At 40.1% G+C, this 24,622-nt stretch overlaps 1 protein-coding gene across 4 annotated transcripts in view; it reads left to right on the top strand.

Annotated features, from left to right (window-relative positions):
* The window catches only part of prkceb (protein kinase C, epsilon b), a 142,817-nt gene that overhangs the window by 44,728 nt on the left and 73,467 nt on the right, over positions 1–24,622 (top strand). For 2 of the 4 annotated variants that reach the window (XM_089117238.1, XM_089117236.1), the window contains exon 3: positions 23,649–23,808. In XM_089117238.1, coding sequence (XP_088973364.1) covers positions 23,649–23,808 — 160 coding nt within the window. Of the gene's footprint in view, positions 1–23,645; positions 23,809–24,622 lie in introns of all 4 variants that reach the window. The other 2 variants (XM_089117237.1, XM_089117235.1) reach the window with 1 other exon arrangement.

The raw sequence follows: 24,622 nt of genomic DNA, 5'->3' as shown, positions 1-24,622 counted from the left end.
TGCCTCAGTAAACCACTAATTACTGCTTATTAATAGTTAATAAGGTAGTTGTTAAGTTTAGTCATGGGATAGGATTAAGGATTAAGGGATATAGAAAAAGGTCATGCAGAATAAGGCATTTATATGTGCTCTATAAGTAATAATAAACAGCCAAACTAAACTAAAGTGTTACCAGAAAAAAAAGCATCAAATCCACTATGCTAGGTTTCTTTTAATTTATTTTGAACAGACACTTAGTGGCATTTTGTCCCCCCTGGAGCAGTTGGTACAGTACAGCCTCATTTAGTCTATTAGGCATAGGGATGGGTATCGTTAAGGTTTTATCGGTATTACTACTCTTACCGATACCGCTTATCGATCCGGTACTTTAACGGTATTCTTATCGGTTCTTTTTGGTGGTTTTTTTTTTTTTTTAAGAATTAAGAACATAATTAAACTTTATATTTTGAAATGTAAAATAGAAAAAGCAAAATGAAGAAAAATATATTTTTGTTATGCAGCAGTGTGCAGCCTTTTTTTGTTTATACAAAAAGGATGCATAAGAAAAAAACAAGTACAAACACAAGAATACAATTAATCAAAGATACAAATTATATACAAAGTGCTTTAATTTCAGGAAGGTGTACTAACATCTTTTCAGGTAATTGTTTCTATCTGAAAAGAAACCTAGTAATCAAATATAAAATAGCACTGTATAGTTTATCATAGATAGAATAATGCTTATTAAATCTAAAGTTACTCATTCAAAAGCTGTGAGGGATTTTCTCTGGCTTTGGTTGTTTGATTTACATTAATGGCTGAATCGTCAGCAGGTTTAGACTGCTGCCCCTTTAAGACCGATTGCAGATCTAATGAGGACTGATGCACCATCATTTTCTCCCTATTATTTACGTCCATTTAAGACATAATTGTGTTTAAGTGAATCTCAGAGCTGGTCATTTTGACATTTTTATGTAGCCTATATTTGATAGTTAAGGACGCACGAGCCCAAGTATAGGCAGTCCCTTTCGGAGCGCGCACCGCCTTGTGAACAGCGTCTCTTGCGCAGATTTTTGTGTTTTTAATAGCCATTTTTTTATCTTGCAACAGTAGAAGACAGCATTTTGCAACAATCGCTGATCGTGCTGATTCTGACGGTTACGTTTGGGTTTTAGGAAGAAGAAGAACTGACAGCGCTCCGCAGTGCCGTGAAGTAAAGGAAGTTAAGCTGGACAGATCGTCTCGTTTTTTTAACGGTTTTATCTCAAATATCTTCTTTTTATAATCTTTGGAAGCCAAAATACAAAATATATTAGAATAATATCCCAGATCTAAAGTGTAACCACGTTGAATGTTAGTTCTGTCCTCATTGTCACTCATTAAGCAGGGCTGTCGTGTTGCGCGTGCTGTGGCTTTGCGTGAGAGATCGCTCTCTCTCTTCTCTCTCTCTCTTCTGAACTGCGAATTGCAAATTTGCATCACAGACTATGGTTTAATTAAAATATAGCTTATATATAGAAATGGCTGGCGAAACATGTTCAAGATAACTTCTTTATAGGAATAATAAATAGTAGCCCAACTTACGTGTATTTACTTAATTTCTCCAGTACCGACAGCAGAACCGATAACGTCCGAGCTTATCGATACAGCGGTCTTTCAAAATTCAGTACCGGGGCCCGTTTAATACCGGGTTTCGGTACCCATCCCTAGGCATTAAGCAGTTAACAGAATGTACTCTTGTTTAGGTCGGATTTTTTTGCAGGGCTGATAAAAACCACAAGGAATTTGGTCACAATCAGCTACAAAAATGAAAAGCATATTGTGTAAAATTAGATGTGCATTAGAAGTGTTACAATTTGCTCCACTTAAACTATAAACATTAAAAGCTTAAAGGAGTAGTTCACTTTAAAAAAAAAACTAAAAAACTTTTGCTGATAATTTACTCACCCCCATGTCATCCAAGATGTCCATGTCTTTCTTTCTTCAGTCGAAAAGATATTAAGGTTTTTGATGAAAACATTCCAGCATTTTTCTCCATATAATGGATTTTACTGGTTCATTTAGATAAACGAGTTCGAACAGGAGTCACAAATGCACATCACAGAACAGAGCAAGGCGACCATTTGAGCTTATAAAACTTAAACTTTGTTATTTTTTTAAATGAGCGATTGTTTCGCTTGATAAGACCTTTGAACAGTTTGCAGTTTGCATTGAAACTGTCTTTTGGAGCTTGAACCGTTTGGTTCCCAATGAAGTCCATTATATGGGAAAAAACCTGGAATGTTTTCATCAAAAACCTTAATTTTTTTTTTGACTTACGAGAAAGATTGACATGGACATCTTGGATGACATGGGGATGAGTAAATTATCAGCAAAAGTTTTTTTTAAAAGTGAACTACTCCTTTAATTTTCCATTTCGCTCTGTTTCGTGATCTAGTGGACTTTGGTTTCAAGCGTTCAATGTGTTGTTCTTCTTCTGCTCTTTTTCCTGTTGTGCCATTTAGCAAACAGCATTGCATTACCACATGTGCCCCCTTCTGGATTGGAGTGTGGATCGCCTGTGACTGACTGTATATGTTGTCTGACTGAATGCACCAAACCGTGATATCTGTACCTTGGTTTGGGATGAAGTACCGTTACATCCCTATTATTTTGTTCATGCTGTGTTTTGTTTAGTTTATGTGTCCCTGCTCCGTTCAGTTTTGCCTACTGATCATCTCCTTGTTTGTTTCTATGTTTATGGGGGGCGGCAGTGGCTCAGTGGTTCATGTAGGTTGTATATAAACCGGATGGTTGGGGATTCCATCCCCTGTTCGACCTGAGTGTCGAGGTGTCCATGCGCAACCTAACCCCAGCTGCTCCCGACGAGCTGGATGGCGCCTTGCATGACACCATGCTCCTCTAGACACCCTGGTTCTGCCTCCATCAGTCAGTCCAGTGTTCCACCCAGCTCTTCATGGCTCCACCATGGTGTTTGTCTCAACTGACTCCTCTTCATCCCTGTTCATCTCCAGCTCTGCGTCTTCCTTGCAAAGCCCCCTTCCTCCCTCCTTCTGTTGAGTTTTGCTTAGTTCCTGTATCTCTGCACCATTCAGTTTTGGTTACAGATTATCTCCTTATTTGTTTCTATGGTTACATATAACGATAACCTGTCAGTCATTTGGTTTGTATTTAAACTCCCTGTTTTGTTCAGTCCCTTGTCGGTTATCATTTCAATTGATGTGGTTTGCGTTTTTGCCTGTGCTTTCCAGGATATCCCCTGCATGTTTATTATTTGAATCAAGTATTTGTTTGTTAACTCTATCACCGTGCGCACGGCAGACCATAACTGTAACAGCTGTTGGAGCAAGGATATTTTGAAACAAAAATGTTAAATTCCCCATGTAGTCTGTGTCATATTAATATTTTTGTATGTTGTATGTACAGGCAATATATGCAGGTAATATTCAATATTTCAAAGGCACTTATGTTTTCTTTTGTATGATAAAATATGTTGGTACTGCAGTATATTGCATGGCCACTTGGTGTGCATTGTAAAACCTGGGTCCTGAAGCAACACTAGTTAAGAACCACAGTGTTAGTGCTCAACTAAAAGTTGTTCTTTTGAGCCAATGGCCTGCAGTCACCCTAGCACAACCACAGAGACTTGGCAGCTGATAAATCACCAATGACAGGAGGCAAAGCAGTGAACAAACCTAGAGGTCAGGCTAATGCCTAATGTTATAGAATCTTTTGAAGATCACAGAGCTCTGAACTAGACACACACACATGCAGAGTGGTGCTGTTCTGTTTGGCCGAAGGACATGGGTGGAATCAGAGTGGATTTAATGGAGGGCGTTCGTGGAGAGATAATTTATCTCTCCCCAAGTAATTTTTTTGGGGGGGGCATATGTCTTCGCCCCGGCTGTCTAAATGTCCACGGCCGCCCGAAGGGTCTTCACGGCCGTGGCCGTCCGAAGGGTCTTCTCCGTCGTGGCCGCCCGAAGGGTCTTCACCGCCGTGGCTGTCCGAAGGGTCCTTTTCGTTGTGGCCGTCTGAAGGGTCCTCTCCGTCGTGGCCGCCTGAATGGTCCTCACTGCCACAGTCACCCGAAGGTCCAACTACTTCGCCGTGGCCATGCCCACAGCCTGCTCCGCCCTGGACGCCCGAGGGTTCGTCTGCTCCGCCTTGGCCGCCTGCTCGTCCTGCTCCTCCCTGGTCGCCTGCTCGTCCCGCTCCACCCAGGCCGCCTGCAAGTCCTGTTCCGCCATGGCCGTCTGGACCATCCTGGAGTCCTGCTGCACCCGGCCCTCCTTCCTGTCATGGACTCCAGGATGCCCACCCTCCCACCCCTGTTCTACGGCGTAAGGACACGCCTACCGGGAGGGGGGTGTAATGTCACAGTCTTCGTCTGCACCAGTCTGTCTTTGTCTTCACTACACTTCCCAGAATCCTCCTCGTCTCCACACCTGAACTCACTCCCTCACTTACCAGCCTGTCCTTTGTTATCATCATCTGTGTCACCGTTATCATCATCATTATGTTCATTTGTCTCTGTATAGACCCCTTTTCAGTTGGTAAACATGGTGACATTTTTTGTGGGCGGAGCTTAGATGGAGGCAGAACGATCTCTCTGGCCGCTTCACTAGCGCTAGTTAGCAAGGATTGTTAGCTTGTTTTTTAACAATGACTGGAGAAAATCCGATTTTACCTTAATGTGTAAGGTCACTCACTGTCCAGGACCGCGATTGTTATTTCCAAAAGTTATCTTTAATGGACGGAACCAGATTGGCCGACCCGTAGCCGTCTACACACTCACTCAATGCATGGACGATCTGACAGGATTAATGTTACCTTACCTTGGGTGAGCTTCTACACCTACCTTATAGAGAAAACGATCATAAAGAGAAACTGAGGGCATATAAATCTTTAGATGCCTATATGTGTCATGTGGTAGAAGGATGGACCCAATAGCAGACAGTATGTAACACTCAACTAGGTTTATTGACAATGAAAACAGAAAAACAAAACCCACGATGGGGCAAAACAAGACAGGAAAGCAAACACTGGACTAAGACTGAGATTAAGACAGGAACAATACTAAGACACGAACAGACTATTGAATAACTGTTTTCTCAATGAATTACTCACTGCTAGAATCCCACAACGTCAAACAATGAACCGACACAGGACAGCAAACACAAGGAGATAATAAAGGGAACACTAATGACGAGGACAGGTGAAACTGACTAGACAATAATGACAAGACGGGGATAACAAGAGGGCGGGGATAACATAACGAGACAACACAAGCACATGGCCCAAACAATTGGCCATGCGCTTGTACACAAAACATGGGTCTGCCATGATCCTGCCACAAGACTAGACAAATCAAAGACTTGATGGCAGAATCATGACAATATGGTCCTGTACAAAACTTGTGTGTATGATGCACAGCTGCACTACTTCCTGAATTTAAGCCAGCTCCTTATTTCCTGTCTGCCATTATTGGCCAAACTTGATTAATTCAGGTGTGTCTGATTATTGTTGCCGTGACTACTGAGGTCAGGCACACCTGGATTAATCAATTTGTCCAATAATGACAGACAGGAAACAAGCAGCTGGCTTAAGTTCAGGAAGTAGTGCAGCTGTGCAGAAAGCCAATTCTTGCACCAGACAACACAACAAGATTACATTTAATAATACACTCTAAAAAATGCTGGGTTATTTTAACCCAATTTTGGGTAAAATATGGACAAACCCAGCCATTGGGTTACATTTTTAAATGGCATTTTTTACCCAATGGCTGGGTTTGTCCATATTTTACCCAAAATTGGGTTAAAACAACCCAGCATTTTTTAGAGTGTAGTAACAATAATTTAAGCTCCTTATTATGTAGCTGAATCTGTGCTGGTTTGTATTGGCCGCCTCCAGTTTTCACTTTGTTTTGCCTCCAGCTAGCGCCGTGACGTAACTGTGATGTCGGCGCAAAAGGGGTCTATTTAGTTAGCCTCTGTTAATTCATTCTTTGTTGGTCGTCATGAATGTTAGCTCATGTGTATGCTGATGTTTATGTTTTCTGTGTATTGTGGATCTTCTGCCCGTCAACCTGCCTGTACCAGTTTGTTTTATGTTTATATTAGCAAATCTTTGATTTGGACCCTTTTGCCATTGAATCTTCATTCACCCCGCACCACACTGTGACACCGGTGTCTATAGTTCTTTTGCTTGCCCTCTGTATTTATACCGCCAATTTAGTTCAGTCCTTTATCGGTTTTTGTTTGCTTTATCTGTGGCTTACATTAATTATTCCTGTCTCTAGTGATCTCCTGAGTGTTTAGTTTGAGAATAAAGACTGTTGTGTTTAGAAATTCCTTCGTCTATGTGCATGTCGCAAAACCACATGCTGACATTATATTTATACGGATTACTGTTAACGAATTTCTTAAAAGACGACAACAGTAAAACACAAGCTACACACTGAAGCATTAATAATAACAATGGTAACATAAACCATAATAAAATATAATCAACTCACATAATAAACAAATTAACCCAATTTCAAGTAAATATTTCTGATCTGTGTATGTAATGATTTTATTAGCCACACACAAACAATGATACACCTGATGTCTTAATAGAATTAAACACTGGTTTGATGTTTATTACAAACACACTGTAAAATTAAAAAGAAATGTACTTACCTGTGCCTCAGAGGACAAAAAGCTTGGCATTGCTGTATCTTCCAATAAAAAAAAAGAGAAAACGGGAGCATGTTGAGAAGTCTGTTGTGAAATGTGCAGAACAAACGAAAACTTTATCTTTCAGTCATTGATCATTCAGCCATGCATTTGTAATGCTCAGATCTTTAGGAATGCTATGCAAAAAATTTTGGAGATGCAGTTTCTTTACATCCACTGACAGAACAAAGTCTGAGTTTGACGGTCTTACTCGTCATCTTTATCCAACAGCACTTTCGCTCTTGTGATTGATGGACAGACATGTGTTAACATTAGGATTCTCTTAAATTCAAATCTGGGTGTTGAGAAGGGTTGAAAATTATATTTAAAACTTAGTTTTGAGTTCTGAAACTTGCCGTTTGTGTTTATCGTAGAGTGATCTCTTACATGTGTAAATGTCAAGAACATGTTGATTTTACATTTCATGAGGCCTTTAAATGTATGCCTAAATATGTTTTTTAATGGGTTGTACAAAAAAATAATAAAACGATTAGTAGTTGTCTCCAAACACAGCTGGAACTGTTTGAAAGAGCGACCTCAAAGCAACAGTTTTTCTCTGAAGAAAAAAAAAATATAACCATCAAATGAAAAAAAAAATGAAAGAATAGTTGTTTCAGGAAAAAGAAACTAAAGCAAAAATATCCAAATGTCAATATGAAGGCAGGAGTTGCAGAGTTCCACATAAGTAACTGTGTGTGTGTGCGTGTGTTTAAGGAGGCTGGCTGGCTGACTGCCTTGCGTCAGTCCTGCTTAACATCAGCGGCTCTCACAAAACACACACACACACACGCTGAGTACTAAGACACCCAACCGGAGACGGGCTGGAGACACAAGTGCAAGTGAGTCACACAGGAGTCAGACAAAGACAGTCTATCATGATGATCTTTCAATCAGGTCACATCCTGATGAGAAATATAGCCATCACAGCTCTGAATCTGCCCATGCTCATCATTACAACTGCGTAATAATCAATACTGCAGAGACGGTCAATTCCAAAATTAACAGTCACCAAGTGCCTGTTAGCAGTCCAAAATTAACACTCACCAAGTGCTAGAAACAAATTGGCTGTTGATGTTACTCACCAGTTGACTGGTAGTTTTATTAGGAATGGCAATATCACATTTAGAAATTTTACAAACAATAAAACAGAAAATAAAGTCAGGAATTTTTTACTGTTTTTTACTGTTATTTATGTAGGGTGTCAGATATTTTGTGTAGGTTTTTTTGTTTCTCTCCATGTGATGACAAGTATGTGTAATATTTCTCACATTCTCACAAGTCAGTAAAACCAAATTCACAATTTAGTGGCCTGTTTACACAAAGTGCTGTGTAAGTGTTCAGACTAACTAACATTTGCTTGCCATCATTTTTTTTTTGTTATGATGCATAAAAATTTGCCGTTTGTTATGCATCTGTCTGAACAGAAAAATTGAATGTGAAAATTGGAACAATTCTGTTGATGTGAATAGACTTTCACACAACATTCACCAATCATACGTTGCAGATTTTTGTATTTAGAATGCAGCATTTCAGCCGGATTCAAAACAGGTGCACATAAACTTTTGTAGAGTCACTTATTTACTACATTATATTTCTAGTAAATATATTTGAAAAAAAATGCTGTTTTGATGCCAAGTATGGCATGATGATGAAGCACACAACAAAAGGAATAGGGAACAAAAACAGTATCTAATAAATCCAAAAACACAACACTGCATAACTTAACCACATCAACACTGATGATAGCGGCAACGTAAATTTTGTTTTTAAAAAAAATGTAAAAAAAATCTAGCATTTCGAGATTAAAGTCGAAATGTTTCGAGATTAAAGTAAAAAAAAAAATTGAGATTAAAGTCTAAATATTTTTGGAATAAAGTTGAAAAATTTCTAGATTAAAGTGAAAACAAATTGAGATTAAAGTCTAATTATTTAGAGATTAAAGTCGAAAAATTTCGATATTAAAGTGAAAAAAATTTGAGATTTAAAAAAATTGAGATTAAAGTCTAAATATTTTGAGATTAAAGTCGAAAAATTTCTAGATTAAAGTCGAAATGTTTTGACTTTAATCTCAATTTTTTTCTCAAAAAAACAAACATTTTAATCTCGAAAAAACAAAACAAAAACATTTGTGTGCATTTTTCATGCAGATATAAATGAGACACAATGACCTGTGGTCTTACAGCTATAATGCTTTTTTTTAATTATTATTATTATAATATAAAATAATTCACGATACATAATCTGGCTGGTAATTTTCTCTGTTCACGTAATCTGCAATTTTTAAATGATGGATCCTCGGGGAGCTTTTCTGCCTCTTTTACTCTGTGTGTTTCTCTGAATGTAAGAAAAACATGTCCTTTCTCTCTGCCAGCTCATGTTTAGTATTGAAAATGCTGAGTCATTATGCATTCCAGATGTACGCTGCAGTGTGAGTGTGTGTTATCTAATATCTTTATGTGAAATCTGCTTCACTGCCTGAAAAGTCAGAGGGGGGGAATTAGCGTTGAATGGTCTTGATTTTGAAAAGAGATCTTTTGTACACGAAACTCAGATGTCTCCTTTGAAAGAAGTGGCAAGTCGTTCACAATGGGGAATTGAGAGACAATACAACGAATCATAATGTCTCTCTCATAGTAATCCAGCTGCTGTTTGTTTGGGATTTTAGATTGAGAGACTTGGTAACATCTGTAGCTTTCAATAAAGGGATGGATCACAATGGGTGACTAATCGATCAACTGTGATTAGTATGACAGACTAGTTTTAATTGGCTAGCATATTGAAAAAATAAATATTACACATATATGTAGATGCATTACAGTTAAAAAGGTTGAGGTTGGTTGTGTTTTTTAAAACGTTTTTTTTTAAAAAGTCACTTATGCTCACCAAGACTGCATCTATTTGATAAAAATACAAATAGTAATACTCTGAAATATTATTAAAATTTTAAATAACTGTTTTCTGTTTGAATACTTTAAAATAACATTTATTTCTGATCAAAGCAGCATCTTACTTCAGTCATCAGTGTCACATGATCCTTCAAGTCTAATATGCTGATTTGCTGCTCAAGAAACACTTATTATTATATTAAAAAACAGATTATTAGCGGTTAACTGATTAAAAATTGTATTTCAGGATTCTTTTATGATTAAAGTTCGATAAACAGCATTTATTTGAAATAGAAATCTTTTTTTAAACATAAATTAAGCGTAGCGTCAATTCTGGCAGGTCACGTTAGTCAAGCTTGTATCAGCTGATGCTCAGCTGATCCACGTCTACCTATGGGAATACGTTGCCTAACAATGTCAATATATACGCACAGGGAGTTCTTGCCCAGAACAGAAACATATCGCCAATCCAAGCTGTATGCTAATGCCAATCGTATTTGACGATAGTGATCCTGACATAAAAAGCCTTAATGTCTTTAGTGTCACTTTAATGCTAAGTATTAAATTCTCTTGACCCAAAACCTTTGAACAGTAGAGTGAGTAACAAAATGTTGTAAATGTGGATGATACGTCCCTCTCATGCCCATTTAGGGATCAATTGTGATCAAATTATCTAAACAGATTGTTTAGTCAACTGACATGGATTGCAGTTTCATGCTGCTCAGCTTATCTGTATAGGGGTGATGAAAACCTGAAAAGTTTAATTTCTGGATGCAGATTTGTCTATATTTATTTGTTATTTTTGTTTTTCTATGGGACAAAACACAGATCCTTTTCAAAAGCAGGTTTAGTGTATGAGCATTTTACTCCAACTGTACTCAACCTGACAGCTCACTAAAACACACCCCCACTCCCTGCTGTGTTTGCAGGCTTTGTTTGTGTTCTCATTCTTATGTCACCTCTGTAGTGTCCCCTGGTTTGATGTTCTTATCTCACTGGGTCTTTCAGACAACTTTGAAGTTTACCTTCAGTCCATTAATCAGATACAGATGTTTTATCTCTCTTTTACCTTCTCTCACATGCATCTTTATAGATGAACTCTCCAAAACTGAACATTTTATTTCTTCAGCGAAACAAAAAAAGATGTTATGCAGAATGTCTGAGCTTCTCTTTTTCATACAAGGACAGTAGGTGATTTCTACGGTCCAACTCCAATAAAAAAACACCATAAGAAAAGTCCATTTGAATTACACTCTATATTCAGAGTTTTCTGAAGTCACAAGATTTCAAGTCTTCTTTGAGCATTGTTCATCCAGGCCTCGGCCAGGGGAGTGTCCCATGGTGGCGTTGATGGAGGGAGGAGCCATGGAGGAATACTGATGAAGGCCACCATGGGGATGAGTGGAGATAATCACGACGAGATGGAGCCCACCATGCAGCCGATGAGCCGAGGTGGTGGACAGATGACGGCAATCTAGGTGGCCGAGACGCAGCCGGAGCGATGACCTCCTCAGAAAGAGGTGGGGATCCGGAGGTCTGAGGGCAAGTTGGAGTGACCAAAGGCGAAGGTGGAATCTGAGGTAGGGCGGAGCAAGCCGCAGCCAAAAAGAGTGGAGGACCAGAGAGCAGCAGACAGTCTGTAGGTCCGCTGTGGAGACGAAGGGATGTCTGACCTAGGTGGAGCCGACGTGCCAAGGGAGTCCGGTGAGGGCAAATGGTCCACGCTGAGGTCGAGGGAACAAGGAGCTGCGCAGGAGCCAAGGTGACTCGTCGAGGCAGATTGTAGCGCACAGAGGCTGGGGAAGGTGATGGGGCTCCCAATAGGTTCGAGGTGGATCCTCGCTAGTGAGATGGTGATAACTGGGTGGCACTGATGCCTGGAGACTGGGGAAAAGACTGAATACCAATGCTAAAAAAAGAAAAAGAAGCAGCCATATCTCCCTGTAGCCCAAGACTGGTTGCCCACTGAAGCTAAGCAGGGCTGAGCCTGGTTAATATCTGGATGGGAGACCTACTGAGAAAGCCAGGTTGCTGCTGGAAGAGGTGTTAGTGAGGCCAGCAGGGGGCGCTCACTCTATAGTTTGTGTGGGTCCTAACACCCCATTATAGTGATAGGGACACTACAATCCGTCAAAAAGCTCCGTCCTTCGGATGAGACATTAAACCGAGGTCCTGACACTCTGTGGTCACAAAAAAATCCCAGGATGACTTTCGAAAAAGTAGGGATTTAACCCTGGCATCCTGGCCAAATTTGCCCAGTGGCCTCTGTCCTTCATGGCCTCCTAATCATCCCCATATATACCAATTGGCTTCATCACTCTGTCTCCTCTCCACCAGTAAGATGGTGTTTGTGAGTGTTCTAGCACAATATGGCTGCCGTCGCATCATCCAGGTGGATGCTGCACATTGGTGGTGGTTGAGGAGATTCCCCCTCTATGTGAAGCGCTTTGAGTGTCCAGAAAGGCTCTATATAAATGTAATGAATTATTATTATTATTATTATAAAAAATAAGGCAATTTGATATTGCCTGGAGAAAGGGGGGCTGGGCAGGGCCTGTGAGACTGGCAGAAGACAAACTGATGTGATCCTCGGTCACTCTTGTGGGCGTGGGCTAGTACATCGTGGCTGTCTCCGTTCCGCTCAAGCCTCCGATCTTTGTCGTCTGGGTGGTTCTAGCTGGGCACTGGATGGCGAATGGATGGGGAGCACCAACTCCACATTTATTCGCAAAGCTCCCTCGAGGAACCTCCCCAGGGAAATGTGCTCGTGTGGTGGCGTTGAGATCGGCAGTCGTCCGGGAAGATGGTTTGATGGGTGAGGTCTAAAAACTCCTTTAAATGTTCCTCAAGGGAGCATTCTCCCGGCTCAAGGCACAAGATTTTAACTTCTTGAAAGCAGGGTTCACAACAGAACTGTTGAAAATACAGAACACAGAAAAAAGAAAAGAAAATCTCACAAACCACACTATTTACTTTTGTTGGTCCGGTGTTCTGTCACGGGGGTGGTTGTATAAACACACACGAAGATGAGGATGAAGGCAAATAGACAATATTTAATAAATCCAATGGGTAATCCAAACAGGAACAGAGCTACATAAAACACATCCACTATAGATGACACTAAACTGACAGAACACTAAACTGGACACTAAACTGACAGAACACTGAACATATACAGGTGATGATGATGATGGTGATTCCTGAGTGCACAGCTGAACATGATTAATGTATTACTTTTACATTCTCTTAATGAACTGTTTGAAGCGTTTGAAGTATCAGTTGTGTAACTGTCAATGGAAGGACAGAAAGGTCTCAGATTTCATTAAAGAAAATCTCGCTTTGTGTCCCAAGATGAACAAGAGTCTCACGGCTTTGGAACGACATGAGGTTGAGTAATTTTTGCGGGAACTATTACTATATTATACTAACTACACTAGTATATCCCTTTTAATTACAAACCAATATCCTGAAACATGTTACCTGAAGTTGTTGAATGCTGATTTTATAGTTGTTTGACATGTGTAGTTTTTTAAAGACTGATCACTGAGCATGTTTTCACTTGAGTAAATTATAGTATCTAAAACACACTGTTTTAGGTCAGACTCTATTGAACTGCTCTGCTATATGAGTGCAGGTTTAATAGCGCTGGGCCTGCTGTCCTGTGTTAAAGTCCTGTGAAATGGGGTGCTTGGGAATAGTGAGGTGTGAGTCGGTGTGAACTCTGCTTTCTTTTCACTATCTACTATTGATATAGACCATTTTGCAAGATGTAAACAACACTGGTCCAGAAACGCTTCCTGTTTCAGTTTGTAACTGTTTTCTTTATTTCACATGTAAAGAAAACATCTTAAAGATGTTTGTTTAACTTTTTGATTCAGTTTTATGTTCTATTGGTTGTATTTCATCCCAGCTTTTATGTAGTGTTAAAAAACTGAAACACGAAGTGCTTCTGGACCAGTGTTGTTTACATCTTGCAAAATGGTCTATAGGCGTGTGTAATTAGCTATTAATGTAGTGCATTTTGGTTGTGAGTGGAAATCAACAGTATATTTCCAAAGACTGGTGACATCTACAAGAAGAAGAATATGACATTAGTTTATAGCTAATTTCAACCGCTGGATTGTTATATCATTGAAAAATGTGAGATATATTACTGAATGATTGTTATTGTTGAAAAATATTAATTATCTTATCAGTCAATTATATATTTATAGTACTGTATATTATATTTTACCTACATACAGTACATTCACATAAAACAATATACTATATAGCATATATCTCTGCTGAGCGATTTATATTGTCACAAAATGTAAACTGTTATAGCACAGTTCTCTTTATAAAGTTGGGTACATCTGTAAATATCTTGGATATATTATCTGTAAAATGTGGCTATAAAGTATGAAGATATTAAGGCATTATAAACATTATCATGATTTTCCGTAAAGCTCATTTGAAACGATGTGCATTGTGAAAAGTGCTTTACAAATAAATTTGACTTGACTTGAATGAATGAGAGAGGCAAAGTTACGCTGTTAAACATCAATATGATTACTGATGTAATTAGCATGTCTAATTCCACTGACAGTCCCTGTCCTACACCTGTTGCTTGGCAGCTTTTGCATGTAGCCAGGAAATGGTTGCTATGTAGGGCCAGAGGGTGAAATCTAAGTCATTAATTATATGTAGAAGTGGCCATGCAAAATGTTTTCCTGTTGAATAATTCTCTTGTACACATGCTTTTTAAACTTTGACCTTCAGATCAATCTATAACACTCACTATACACACACTCACACATAAAGAGATGCATGCATATATCCACAAACATCAACAATTCAGTGATACACATATTATATGTTTGCAAACTTTTAAGTTAGATCCGATTCATCTCTATTACTCAATTTGAAAGCACTAATAAAAAAGTGAAAATAGCATAACTTTTGCAAAAGCAGGTAGCAGTTACATTTTCTTCGTAAATTGTACAAATATAGTTGATTTTTTCACAGCCTTGGGTAGGTCTGCAGAAAAATTGTTTCAATGGAAGATACAATCTTCAATGTTACATTTTAATACCCTTTTTATTTTAGAATAATATGATGAAACTACACAATAAGTCAAATCAACACAAATAATTGCAGGCTGCAGTGGTACAGTATTATTACTCAGTACATATCAAACAATTTGTATCAGACAAAGCAATGGTGACACATGGAAAAACACTGTTACTCGCACTTGTGTGTTGCAACTTTGCTGTAGGATCCAATAGTGTGCACTGCATCATTTTTATTTTCAGTCTCTCTGAAAAGCCTGTTTCGAATTGTGTCTAGTTTAAAAATGAATCTGGTGTAAAAATGAAGCGAACAAACGAACATTGTCTTATGGCGCTTTTCCACTACACAGTACCAGATCGACTCGACTCGGCTCGGCTCGGCTCGCCTTTCTTTGGTTTTCCACTGTGTAAAAGTTGTACCTGTTCCTGCTTTCGGGTACTTTTTTTTGTACCACCTCCGGCGAGGTTCTGAGCGAGCTAAGGCGATACTTAAATGTTACGTGAAATGGCCAGAGATAGTTACTAAACTAACTACTATTATTATGGCAACTCGGAAGAATATGCCGTGGTCAAACCAGGAGGTGCAGACTTTCCTTTGTTTGGTGACCGAAGAGAGGATCCTGTGAGAGATTGATAGGGGAACGAGGAACGAAAGGCGTCGCTATGACGACCGGGTACTATTTGTGGCGGTACTGTCTGCAATGGAAAACGGAACGAAAAGCGAGCTGAGTCGAGCCGAGCCGAGCCGAGTCGAGTCGAGCTGGTACTGGTAATGGAAAAGCGCCATATCTGATGCGATCTGACTGGAACTTTGCCAAAATAAAATTCATCCACACTTTCTTAATGTTACGAGGATCACATGGATGTCAATAAAGACTGTTTTTCCACAACTTGACACTTCAAAATGTCCTGTAATTCTCAAAAACAATCTCCATCGTTTTCTTTCTGGAGTAATCCTGTATTTGTGTCTCATATTTACTACTACATGACATGTGTGAATTGGTGGGCGGGGCTAAAGTAAAGAGGCAATGATGTAGAAATAGGCATTGATCTTCTCCAGAAGTTGTCTTTCGTCGCACTATGACGTAATAATGTGACAAAATCTGAAACTATACGTTTTCTGAGCTTGGTTTAAATAAAAGCTGTTTTAGGACTAACAAGGAAGTTTTGAGTTCTGAAAGTTGCAGGATATTTTTATAGTACATTGACTTCTTAAATCTCAAAAGATCAAAGTAAATTGTATTGCTCAATTTATGACCCATTTAAGAATGTAAATAAGATATCCTTTGATTTTATATGATCTTAAAGGAGAACTCCGGTGCAAAATGAACCTTTGATCTAATTACACATTGCTACCTAGTCAACCATTATCTGAGATTTGTTTTCATGATTGCCGAATGTAAATAGTTTTATCTCTAAAAACAGTTTAGCCTATAATGCTAGTATAACGGTAGTATATAGGGCATAGAGTAATGACAAATAAAAATCGCTTGTTATTACCACTAACAAGGCTCAAAATAGCCCCACACTAACACGGTAGCATAATAAGGGTCTGTACATTCAAACCGAAGCATTGAGAACTTTGTCAGTGTCCATACAGTTTAACAAGAAGATATTTTATACATACAGTCAACTTTGCGAAAACAGGAAGAAGTCATCTTTGAAAAATAGTCTCTACCAGTCGATCTACGAACGCCGATCCAAGTGCGCTGAACTGTGCAGAATCTCATATGGTCCGTTGTTTCCGGAGAAACACAAACACGAACCATTTTCTTCTCTTCAGTATTTACACATAGTATTTACATGTACATTTATCACCTTATTCACATCTCACCAGCGCACTTGGTTCGGCTTTCGTAGATCGACTGGTAGAGACTATTTTTCAAAGATGGCGTCTTCCTGTATTCGCGAAGTTGACTGTACGTATAAAATATCTTCTTATTAAACTGTATGGACACAGACAAAGTTCTCAATGCTTCGGTTTGAATGTAGAGACCCTTATTATGCTACCGTGTTAGTGTGGGGCTATTTTGAGCCTTGTTAGTGGTAATAACAAGCGATTTTTTATTTGTCATTACTCTATGCCCTATATACTAGCATTATAGGCTAAACTGTTTTTAGAGATAAAACTATTTACATTCGGCAATCATGAAAACAAATCTCAGATAATGGTTGACTAGGTAACAATGTGTAATTACACGAAAGATTTATTTTGCGCTGGAGTTCTCCTTTAAAATCTGAAGGCTTCTGTGTGCCGAGGTCTTCTCACCCTCACCGAGTGTTAATGAGTGAGAGCTGATAAATGACCAGCCATATCCTACTGAGATAGTATGAGCTTCTACATCTGTTTCTTCTCTCTCTCTCTCTCTCTCTCTCTCTCTCTCTCTCTCTCTCTCTCTCTCTATCTCTCTCATTACAAGCAGTTGAGAGGAGGATGTGGGTGATGAGGCCGACTCACCTCAGTCTCGTGTGAGACTAGACACGCGCCACTGGTCCATTGTCCTTAGATGGTGATTAGAACAGGACCAACCCTGTAACTCCAGCACATATCTAATCCCCATCATTTAGACTCAAACTCACTGTGGAGCGTTTTTAAATGTGAAGTGTATCATTTTGTGTTACTGGGTAAGTGTGTACTTTCTGTGCCTATATTGAGACATTGACTGTTTTCAAACAGGTTTGCTAAATAATCCATCTGTCTTCCATTGGTTGGGTAAACAAATTGTCATTGGTTGAAGCAATGTTGCTGAATCAGGCTAGTCGGGATGCCAGACCAAATGTCCTCCCAAAGTCACATGCCTCCTCCTCGTAGTAATGTCTATCATGTCTATAATGTTCTCTTGATCAATATGATCATTTTCCTGTCAATGCGATAATACTTCTCTCGTGCTCTCAACAGTTGCGCCTAAATAGGTCTGTAACTGGTGTAAATGAATGGTTTAATGGCTTAAATGGATATTATCATGTTATGTCATATCTGAATCTAAATGAACTTGCAATTACTTGAATGGGCTCTATGCACGGCGGTATTTCCGGTGAAGGTTTAAGGATGCTCGATAACTTCCGCCGATCGTAGAGTCCAATGCAATATCGAGAATTTATATTGAATTTTATACTCCATGGTTATACTAAAGAAACGTTAGTCACAAAAACAGACAAAACAGACAACCCTCATTGTGTTTATGCTTCTTTTTAAAATTATAAAAAATTACATCTAAACGTTTGAAAGTTTCGTTTCAAAGACGGGAGGACAGTAAATTTTGAAGACTCTGCCATAATCCCATTTTCCTCGGTTTTCCTCCGCTTTAATCTCCCCAACCAGAAACTGTAGAGCATCCTTGCATCGAATGCGGAACTTATTCGGACATATAGCTCATTGACAATCTGTTACTGAGCGGTTCTTCTGAATATTCGCTGACTAATGGTCTGAAAAGATGAATATTATTGATTATAATAGCTGAAGAACTTTTATTACTAACGAAAAACTACATGAAATTGTAGTATTTGTTTAAGGCACTGATATACTTCAAGCAAATTCGAGGAATGAACTGGTGTGACATAATTTTAAACAAAAGCAGCCCAAAGCGAAGTTCGTTTGGAGTTTCTCAGAAAATGGGAGAATATAAAGAGTGTCAAACTCCTGAAATTATGTGATTTAATTTGAATAAATAGCATGTTAATATAATTGTGCATGATATTCGTCATGTTTTGGATTGCTGATTATTTAGTCTGAAAGAAAGGTTTGTTTTTTGCTATGTACAGCAGTGCTGCCTGGCTCGGTTTCTTTTTCGGCTGGCAAAAAGAGTTTTAAAACACACATACACACACACACACACAATGGCTTTATTAATAACAGGAGATGACTGTCGGCCTGCCAGTTTGACACAACTTGCTGTGTCATTTTGTGACTCCAAGCCCAGCCTCTCTCCTTCTCTTTCTCTCGGGGCTGAGAAGTGTGCAGCAGACGGATACATTGACATAAGGGAATACTCAGGAGTGATCACAGTTCTCATGCTCCACAGAGAGAATGAGAAGAAGAGAGAGAGAAAGAGTGGAGCTCCATCCCTGTGTCCCTGTTTTTTTTCCTCATTGTCACAGTCATGCCCCCCGGTTTATACCTCATAACACACAAACAGAAAAACACAAAGTTAATGGATTAGTTTACTAACAAACATTTTGTTTAACATGAGATAGTAGGGCGAGCAAATGATGACAAAATTGTCATTTTTGAGTGAACTATTCCCTTACAAGTACTGTTAGTATGAAGTCCCCATTTCAGCAGTGGAAGGCTTCGAGATGAGGATTAGCAGGTTTCTGCGCAGGTGGCTGGGACTGCCTCGAAGCCTGAGCAGCATCGCACTCTATGGGCACAATAATAAGCTGAAGCTTCCCATGAGCAGCCTGAGCGAGGAGTTCATGGTGACGCGGTCCAGGGAGGTCTTACAGTATCGGGAGTCCAGAGATCCAAAGGTTGCCCAGGCTGGGATTGAGGTCAGGACAGGGCGGAAGTGGAGGGCTGCCGTGGCAGTGGATGACGCAGAGTCGAGGCTACGGCAAAGGATATTGGTGGGCTCAGTGGCACATGGGAGAGCTGGCCTGGGCAGCAGAAGAACTCCTCGCTACCATAAGGCAGAAGGGAAAGAGAGGAGGTCCCTGATCCTGGAGGAGGTGCGTGCCGGAGTTGAGGAGAAGCGAGCTTGCCAGATGGCTGGGATGCGGCAACAGGGCGCCTGGACAAGATGGGAGCAAACACTGGAGCGAAAAGTGACATGGACTGAGTTGTGGAAGGCGGAACCACACAGGATAAAATTCCTGATTCAGGCGGTCTATGACGTGTTGCCAAGTCCATCCAACCTCTTCTCCTGGGGAAAGGTTGAGACACCAGCATGCCCCCTCTGCCAGAGGAGAGGAACGTTGGAACACATCCTGAGCTGCTGTCCGAAAGCCCTGGGTGATGGGCGTTACCGCTGGCGGCATGACCAGGTCCTAAAAGCCATAGCGGATTCTATCTGCAGTGGAATCAGCCACAGCAAGAGTATTCGCCCAGTGAAGACCACAGCCTTTGTCAAAGCTGGGGAGAAGTTAATACCAGCTGCCCGGGGCACCTCCTCTGGCCTGTTGCCAACTGCGCGTGACTGGGACCGGACAGTTGATCTGGGTAAGCAGCTAAAGATCCCTGAAGCAGTTGCCATAACAACATTAAGGCCTGACATTATGTTCACCTCGGAGGCCTCCAAGCAGTTAATTCTATTGGAGTTGACAGTGCCTTGGGAGGACCGTATGGAGGAGGCCAATGAAAGAAAGAGGGCAAAGTACTCCCAGCTTGTAGAGGAGTGCCGGAGCAATGGGTGGCGGACAATATGCCAACCAGTTGAAGTGGGATGTCGAGGGTTTGTGGGCCATTCCCTTTGCAGGGCCTACAAAATGCTTGGCATCACAGGGGCGAGTCAGCGAAGGGCCATCAAGTTGGCCACGGACGCTGCAGAAGCAGCATCAAGGTGGCTGTGGATCAGGAGAGGAGAAGCATGGCGTGTAGGGCAGTAGCGCTACCTGGACATAAGCTGGGACTTGATCACCCCAGCTTGGTTTGCCTAGGGGAGGGGGTCTGATTGTTGAAAGACCCGAAACCCCCCGTGATCCTAGGTTACATCACTGAAGATATGTCCAGGTGCACCAGACGGTGTATTAAAAAACCTTAGTGGCCGACAGAGTACCAATCAGTCTTCTGATTGGTTTAACAATAGTGTCTGTCATAGGGATAGATGTGATATCTCAGGACACATAGTTCACAGGTTATACGTCTTCTACGCATGCGCAAGGGTTCTCGTCTCCGCTCTCGCAAACATCAACTGTGCGCATGCTTCGGTAGAACCAGACGATAGGCTTACATGTTTCCCGGCTTGACTGTTAAAAGTGGACGATTGGCTTTCAAGCGTAAGGGGCGTTGCATGTGCAACCGCCATCTTTGGCGTAATGGGGTTTCCATATAGTTGTATTGAGTATTGAGGAAGTGGTGTTATACGTTAGAATAAATATTAACATAAACGGCTAACATCGTCTTTTATATAGACCCCTTTTGCGCCAAGGTCACAGTTACGTCAAGGTGCTAGCCAGTGGCGTAGGCAGAAATTTAATTTTAGGTGGGCCAGTGAAAATGTGAGTGGGCCTATAGTTTTTCATAGAAAAAAATTACTTCAATAACAATTAACCTTAGAAAGTAGAACAATTAATAGACAAGCTGCAAAACCATTATATTTGTATTCGGCAAATCATCATGTTCAACCAACAGAGCTCTATAAAGGCTGGATAAACCAGTAGACAATAACCTGTCTATTTTATTCAGGGTAGTCAGCAGTGTAAAGACAGTTCACCCGAAAGTAAAGTAAGCTAAAATAATAATAATAATATCGCAGTTAGATCGGCAGGTAAACCCGCGTCAGGCTGATCTGGAGAGAGGAAGAGAGAAGCGGCCACCGCCAGCACCTGACTAACCTTCTTGTGGGTTAATGAGTCTGAAGAACTGGGCTGTGTGGACTAGGTAGATGAAGGCAGTGGCGTGTCTTCTTCCTCAACTCTCGCTTTTTACAAATAGCACATTAAAGAAAGTTGTTGAGCCATTATTGTGGCGCCGATGCCAGTGAGAGTTTTCCTGTTGGAACCCCCAGCAACCATAGCAACCAATAACGTTCCGGAGGGAGGCTTTCTATAACTTGCTTCGACAGTTCCATTTTATTTGGCAAACGAATTAAACGCACACAGCAGTCAACAATAAATCAGACATATATATTAATATATTTTCTTAAATACATTTGAATAATAACAATAAACTAAAAATGTATTTTTTATCAAACTTGCCTGGGCGGGCCAGTGAGTAACGTGGGCGGGCCAGTGCCGCCCTGGCCCAATACTGGCTACGCCCCTGGCGCTAGCTGGAGGCAAAACAATGTGAAAACTGGAGGCGGCCAATACAAACCAGCACAGATTCGGCTACATAATAAGGAGCTTAAATTATTATTACAATGATTAAATGTCATCTTGTTGTGTTTTTTGGTGCAAGAATTGATGAAAAATGTATGAATTTTTAGAAAATATTCACATCATTAAAATCGCACCGTAATGTCACTCTTTACATTGTCGTCGTCTCGGCGCTGGCTCGGCATAACTGCGGATCATACACACAAGTCTTGTACAGGACCACATAGTTGTAGGCATCTAAAGGTTTATATGCCCTCAGTTTCTCTTTACGATCGGTTTCTCTATAAGGTAGGTGTAGAATTCAGGCCACTCAACCGAGGTAACGTAACGTTAATCCTGTCAGATCGTCCATACATTGAGTGAGTGTGTAGGCGGGTACGGGTCGGCCAATCTGGTTCCGTCAGTTAAAGATAACTTTTGGAAATAACAATCGCGGTCCTGGACACTGAGTGACCTTAACAGTAAGATAAAATTGGATTTTCTTCAGTCATTGTTAAAAAAACAGGCTAACAATACTTGCTACCTAGCAATAGTGAAGCGGCCAGAGGGATCGTTCTGCCTCCACCTAAGCTCCGCCCACAAAAAAAACGTCACCATGTTTACCAACTGAAAAGGGGTCTATATGTGACCCTGGACCACAAAACCAGTGACATGGGTACATTTTTTGAAATTGAGATTTATACCTGAAAGTTGATTAAATAAGCTTTCCATTGATGTATGTATATCTATAGTATACATCTATTACACTGGTGAATATACATAGTATACACTGGGGTGGTGATGGCGCAGTGCATAAGACACATACCTTTGGTGTGACAAACCCGGGTTCGAATCCACTGTGAGACACCAATGTGTCCCTGAGCAAGACACTTAACCCCTAGTTGCGCCAGAGGCGTGCGACCTCTGACATATAAAGCAATTGTAAGTCGCTTTGGATATAAAGCGTCAGCTAAATTAATAAATAATAAATTAGTAAATGTAAATATTACATCTATACAGATACAACTATTTGAAAATCTGGAATTTGAGGGTGCAAAAATAACGAAATATTGAGAAAGTCCATTTATGTTCGTGATTGTGCTGTATCCACTCAAAATATTTTATATATTTACAGTAGGAAATTTACAAAATACTGTATTCATGGAACATAATCTTTACTTAATATCCTAATGATTTTTGGCATAAAAGAAAAATCAATAATTTTGACCCATACAATTTTGAAAAATTACAATTTTGACCCATACACCCATAATTTTTACCCATAATTATTGTTGGAACAAATTGTTGGCTATTGCCACTAATATACTGTACATGTGTGACTTGTGACTGGTTTTGTGATCCAGGGTCACATATGTTAACAAATACCCTCTCAAATGTTTGTTTGTCATGATGATTAATAAATTCAGCAAATAAAAGTGTCTGACAATTAGGGGTGGGGGGTGGGGGGGGATTGGGAGGGGGGGTTACAAAGTGAATAGTATTCGACTGGTCATTTGATTTCAAAATGTGACCCCTCCCCATGTAGAATTAAACAGCTTTGTTGTCTTCATCCTAGAGCTGTGTAACTCTGAGTGCCTCGGGCATTGGTGGGCTTAAATTTGTTATATTTATATATATATATATATATATATATTATATACACAGTATATTTATATGTACACACACTCTAAACAATGCTGGGTTGTTTTAACCCAAATTTGGGTCAAATATGTAATTTAAAACTTTAACCCAACTTCAACTTTCACTTTCAACAGTATTTTTTTTTTTAAATTACAGTTTAACCCAACAATTGGGTTTGTCCATATTTGACCCAAATTTGCGTTAAAACAACCCAGCATTTTTAGAGGGTATATATATATATATATATATGTACTGTATCTCTCTCTCTCTCTATATATATATATATATATATATATATATATATATGATACAAATGTTACTGCATGCACCTTGATGAATGAGTGAATAATGGTTGAATAATGGTTTTGAATGTTTACATTTTCTAACTTCTGTTTGTGCATTTGTGTGTTTTGCAGCAGGAAGCTGCAAAAATGAGGAGCGTGTGTTTCGTGAACGCATGCGTCCCAGGAAGAGGCAGGGAGCTGTCCGGAGGAGAGTGCATCAAGTCAACGGGCACAAGTTCATGGCCACCTACCTGAGACAGCCCACCTACTGCTCACACTGCCGCGACTTCATCTGGTGAGTCCCACAGCAACTGTCAGCTGATATTTACAGCCGTGTAAAGTGCCGTTTGTACAGCTGCGTCTGTTGGTAAACCCGCGTCTGAGTTTTGACATAACAAGTGTACACTGTCCCTCCTCACGAGTCAGTTCACGGGTGGCTTCCCTTCAGAGGGCTGCGTTTCCATGGTAACTTCAGGAAAGCCCAGAGGCTCAGAGCGACAGTGCTACAATATGTGTGTATTGAGTGCGTCTGGCATCCTCCACACTTTAAGATAAGGTGCAGACATGATGTGTGGGACTGAAACTGAAGGAAAGGGCAGCGAATAACAACACACACCCTATGAAATCTATATTTGTGAACAGTTATTTTCTCCTAAAGAGTTACCAGGATACACTTCCTGGAAGCAATTTTTCAACATTTGAGGATATTTTTCCACACTCTCTATATGCATTCCCTTTTGCATAATCTTTTTGCGAACACTTTGCAGTATGGCCTTATTTCTTACCATTATTAGTTAATGCATCAAAGTCCCCCTGTGGTGAAAATCAACTTTTTAATGTTGTTTGTATGTCCACGTGGTGTTTTTAATGAGACAAACTGTTCAAATTCATAAGTCAACACAATTGCTGAGTATTTTCTCCTTAAAGCTGCAGTGAACCAAAGACAGTCTCTTTGAAATCACTGGTGTTTCTGACGTTACAAACTACCCTGTAACCAATCATGTCAACTTGTCGGCGGGCTTTAGCATATCATTAACAGTGAACTAGCAGGGGAGATGAGATGCCAGGTTATCCCAGTGTCTTTTTGTTGATATGATTTAGCAATATAG

Source organism: Pimephales promelas, chromosome 11 (genome assembly GCF_988280905.1).
Source record: "Pimephales promelas chromosome 11, fPimPro1.hap1.1, whole genome shotgun sequence".
Taxonomy (NCBI): domain Eukaryota; kingdom Metazoa; phylum Chordata; class Actinopteri; order Cypriniformes; family Leuciscidae; genus Pimephales; species Pimephales promelas.
The sequence above is the reverse complement of the archived record's forward strand: the minus strand, read 5'-3'. Positions and strand labels throughout refer to the sequence as shown.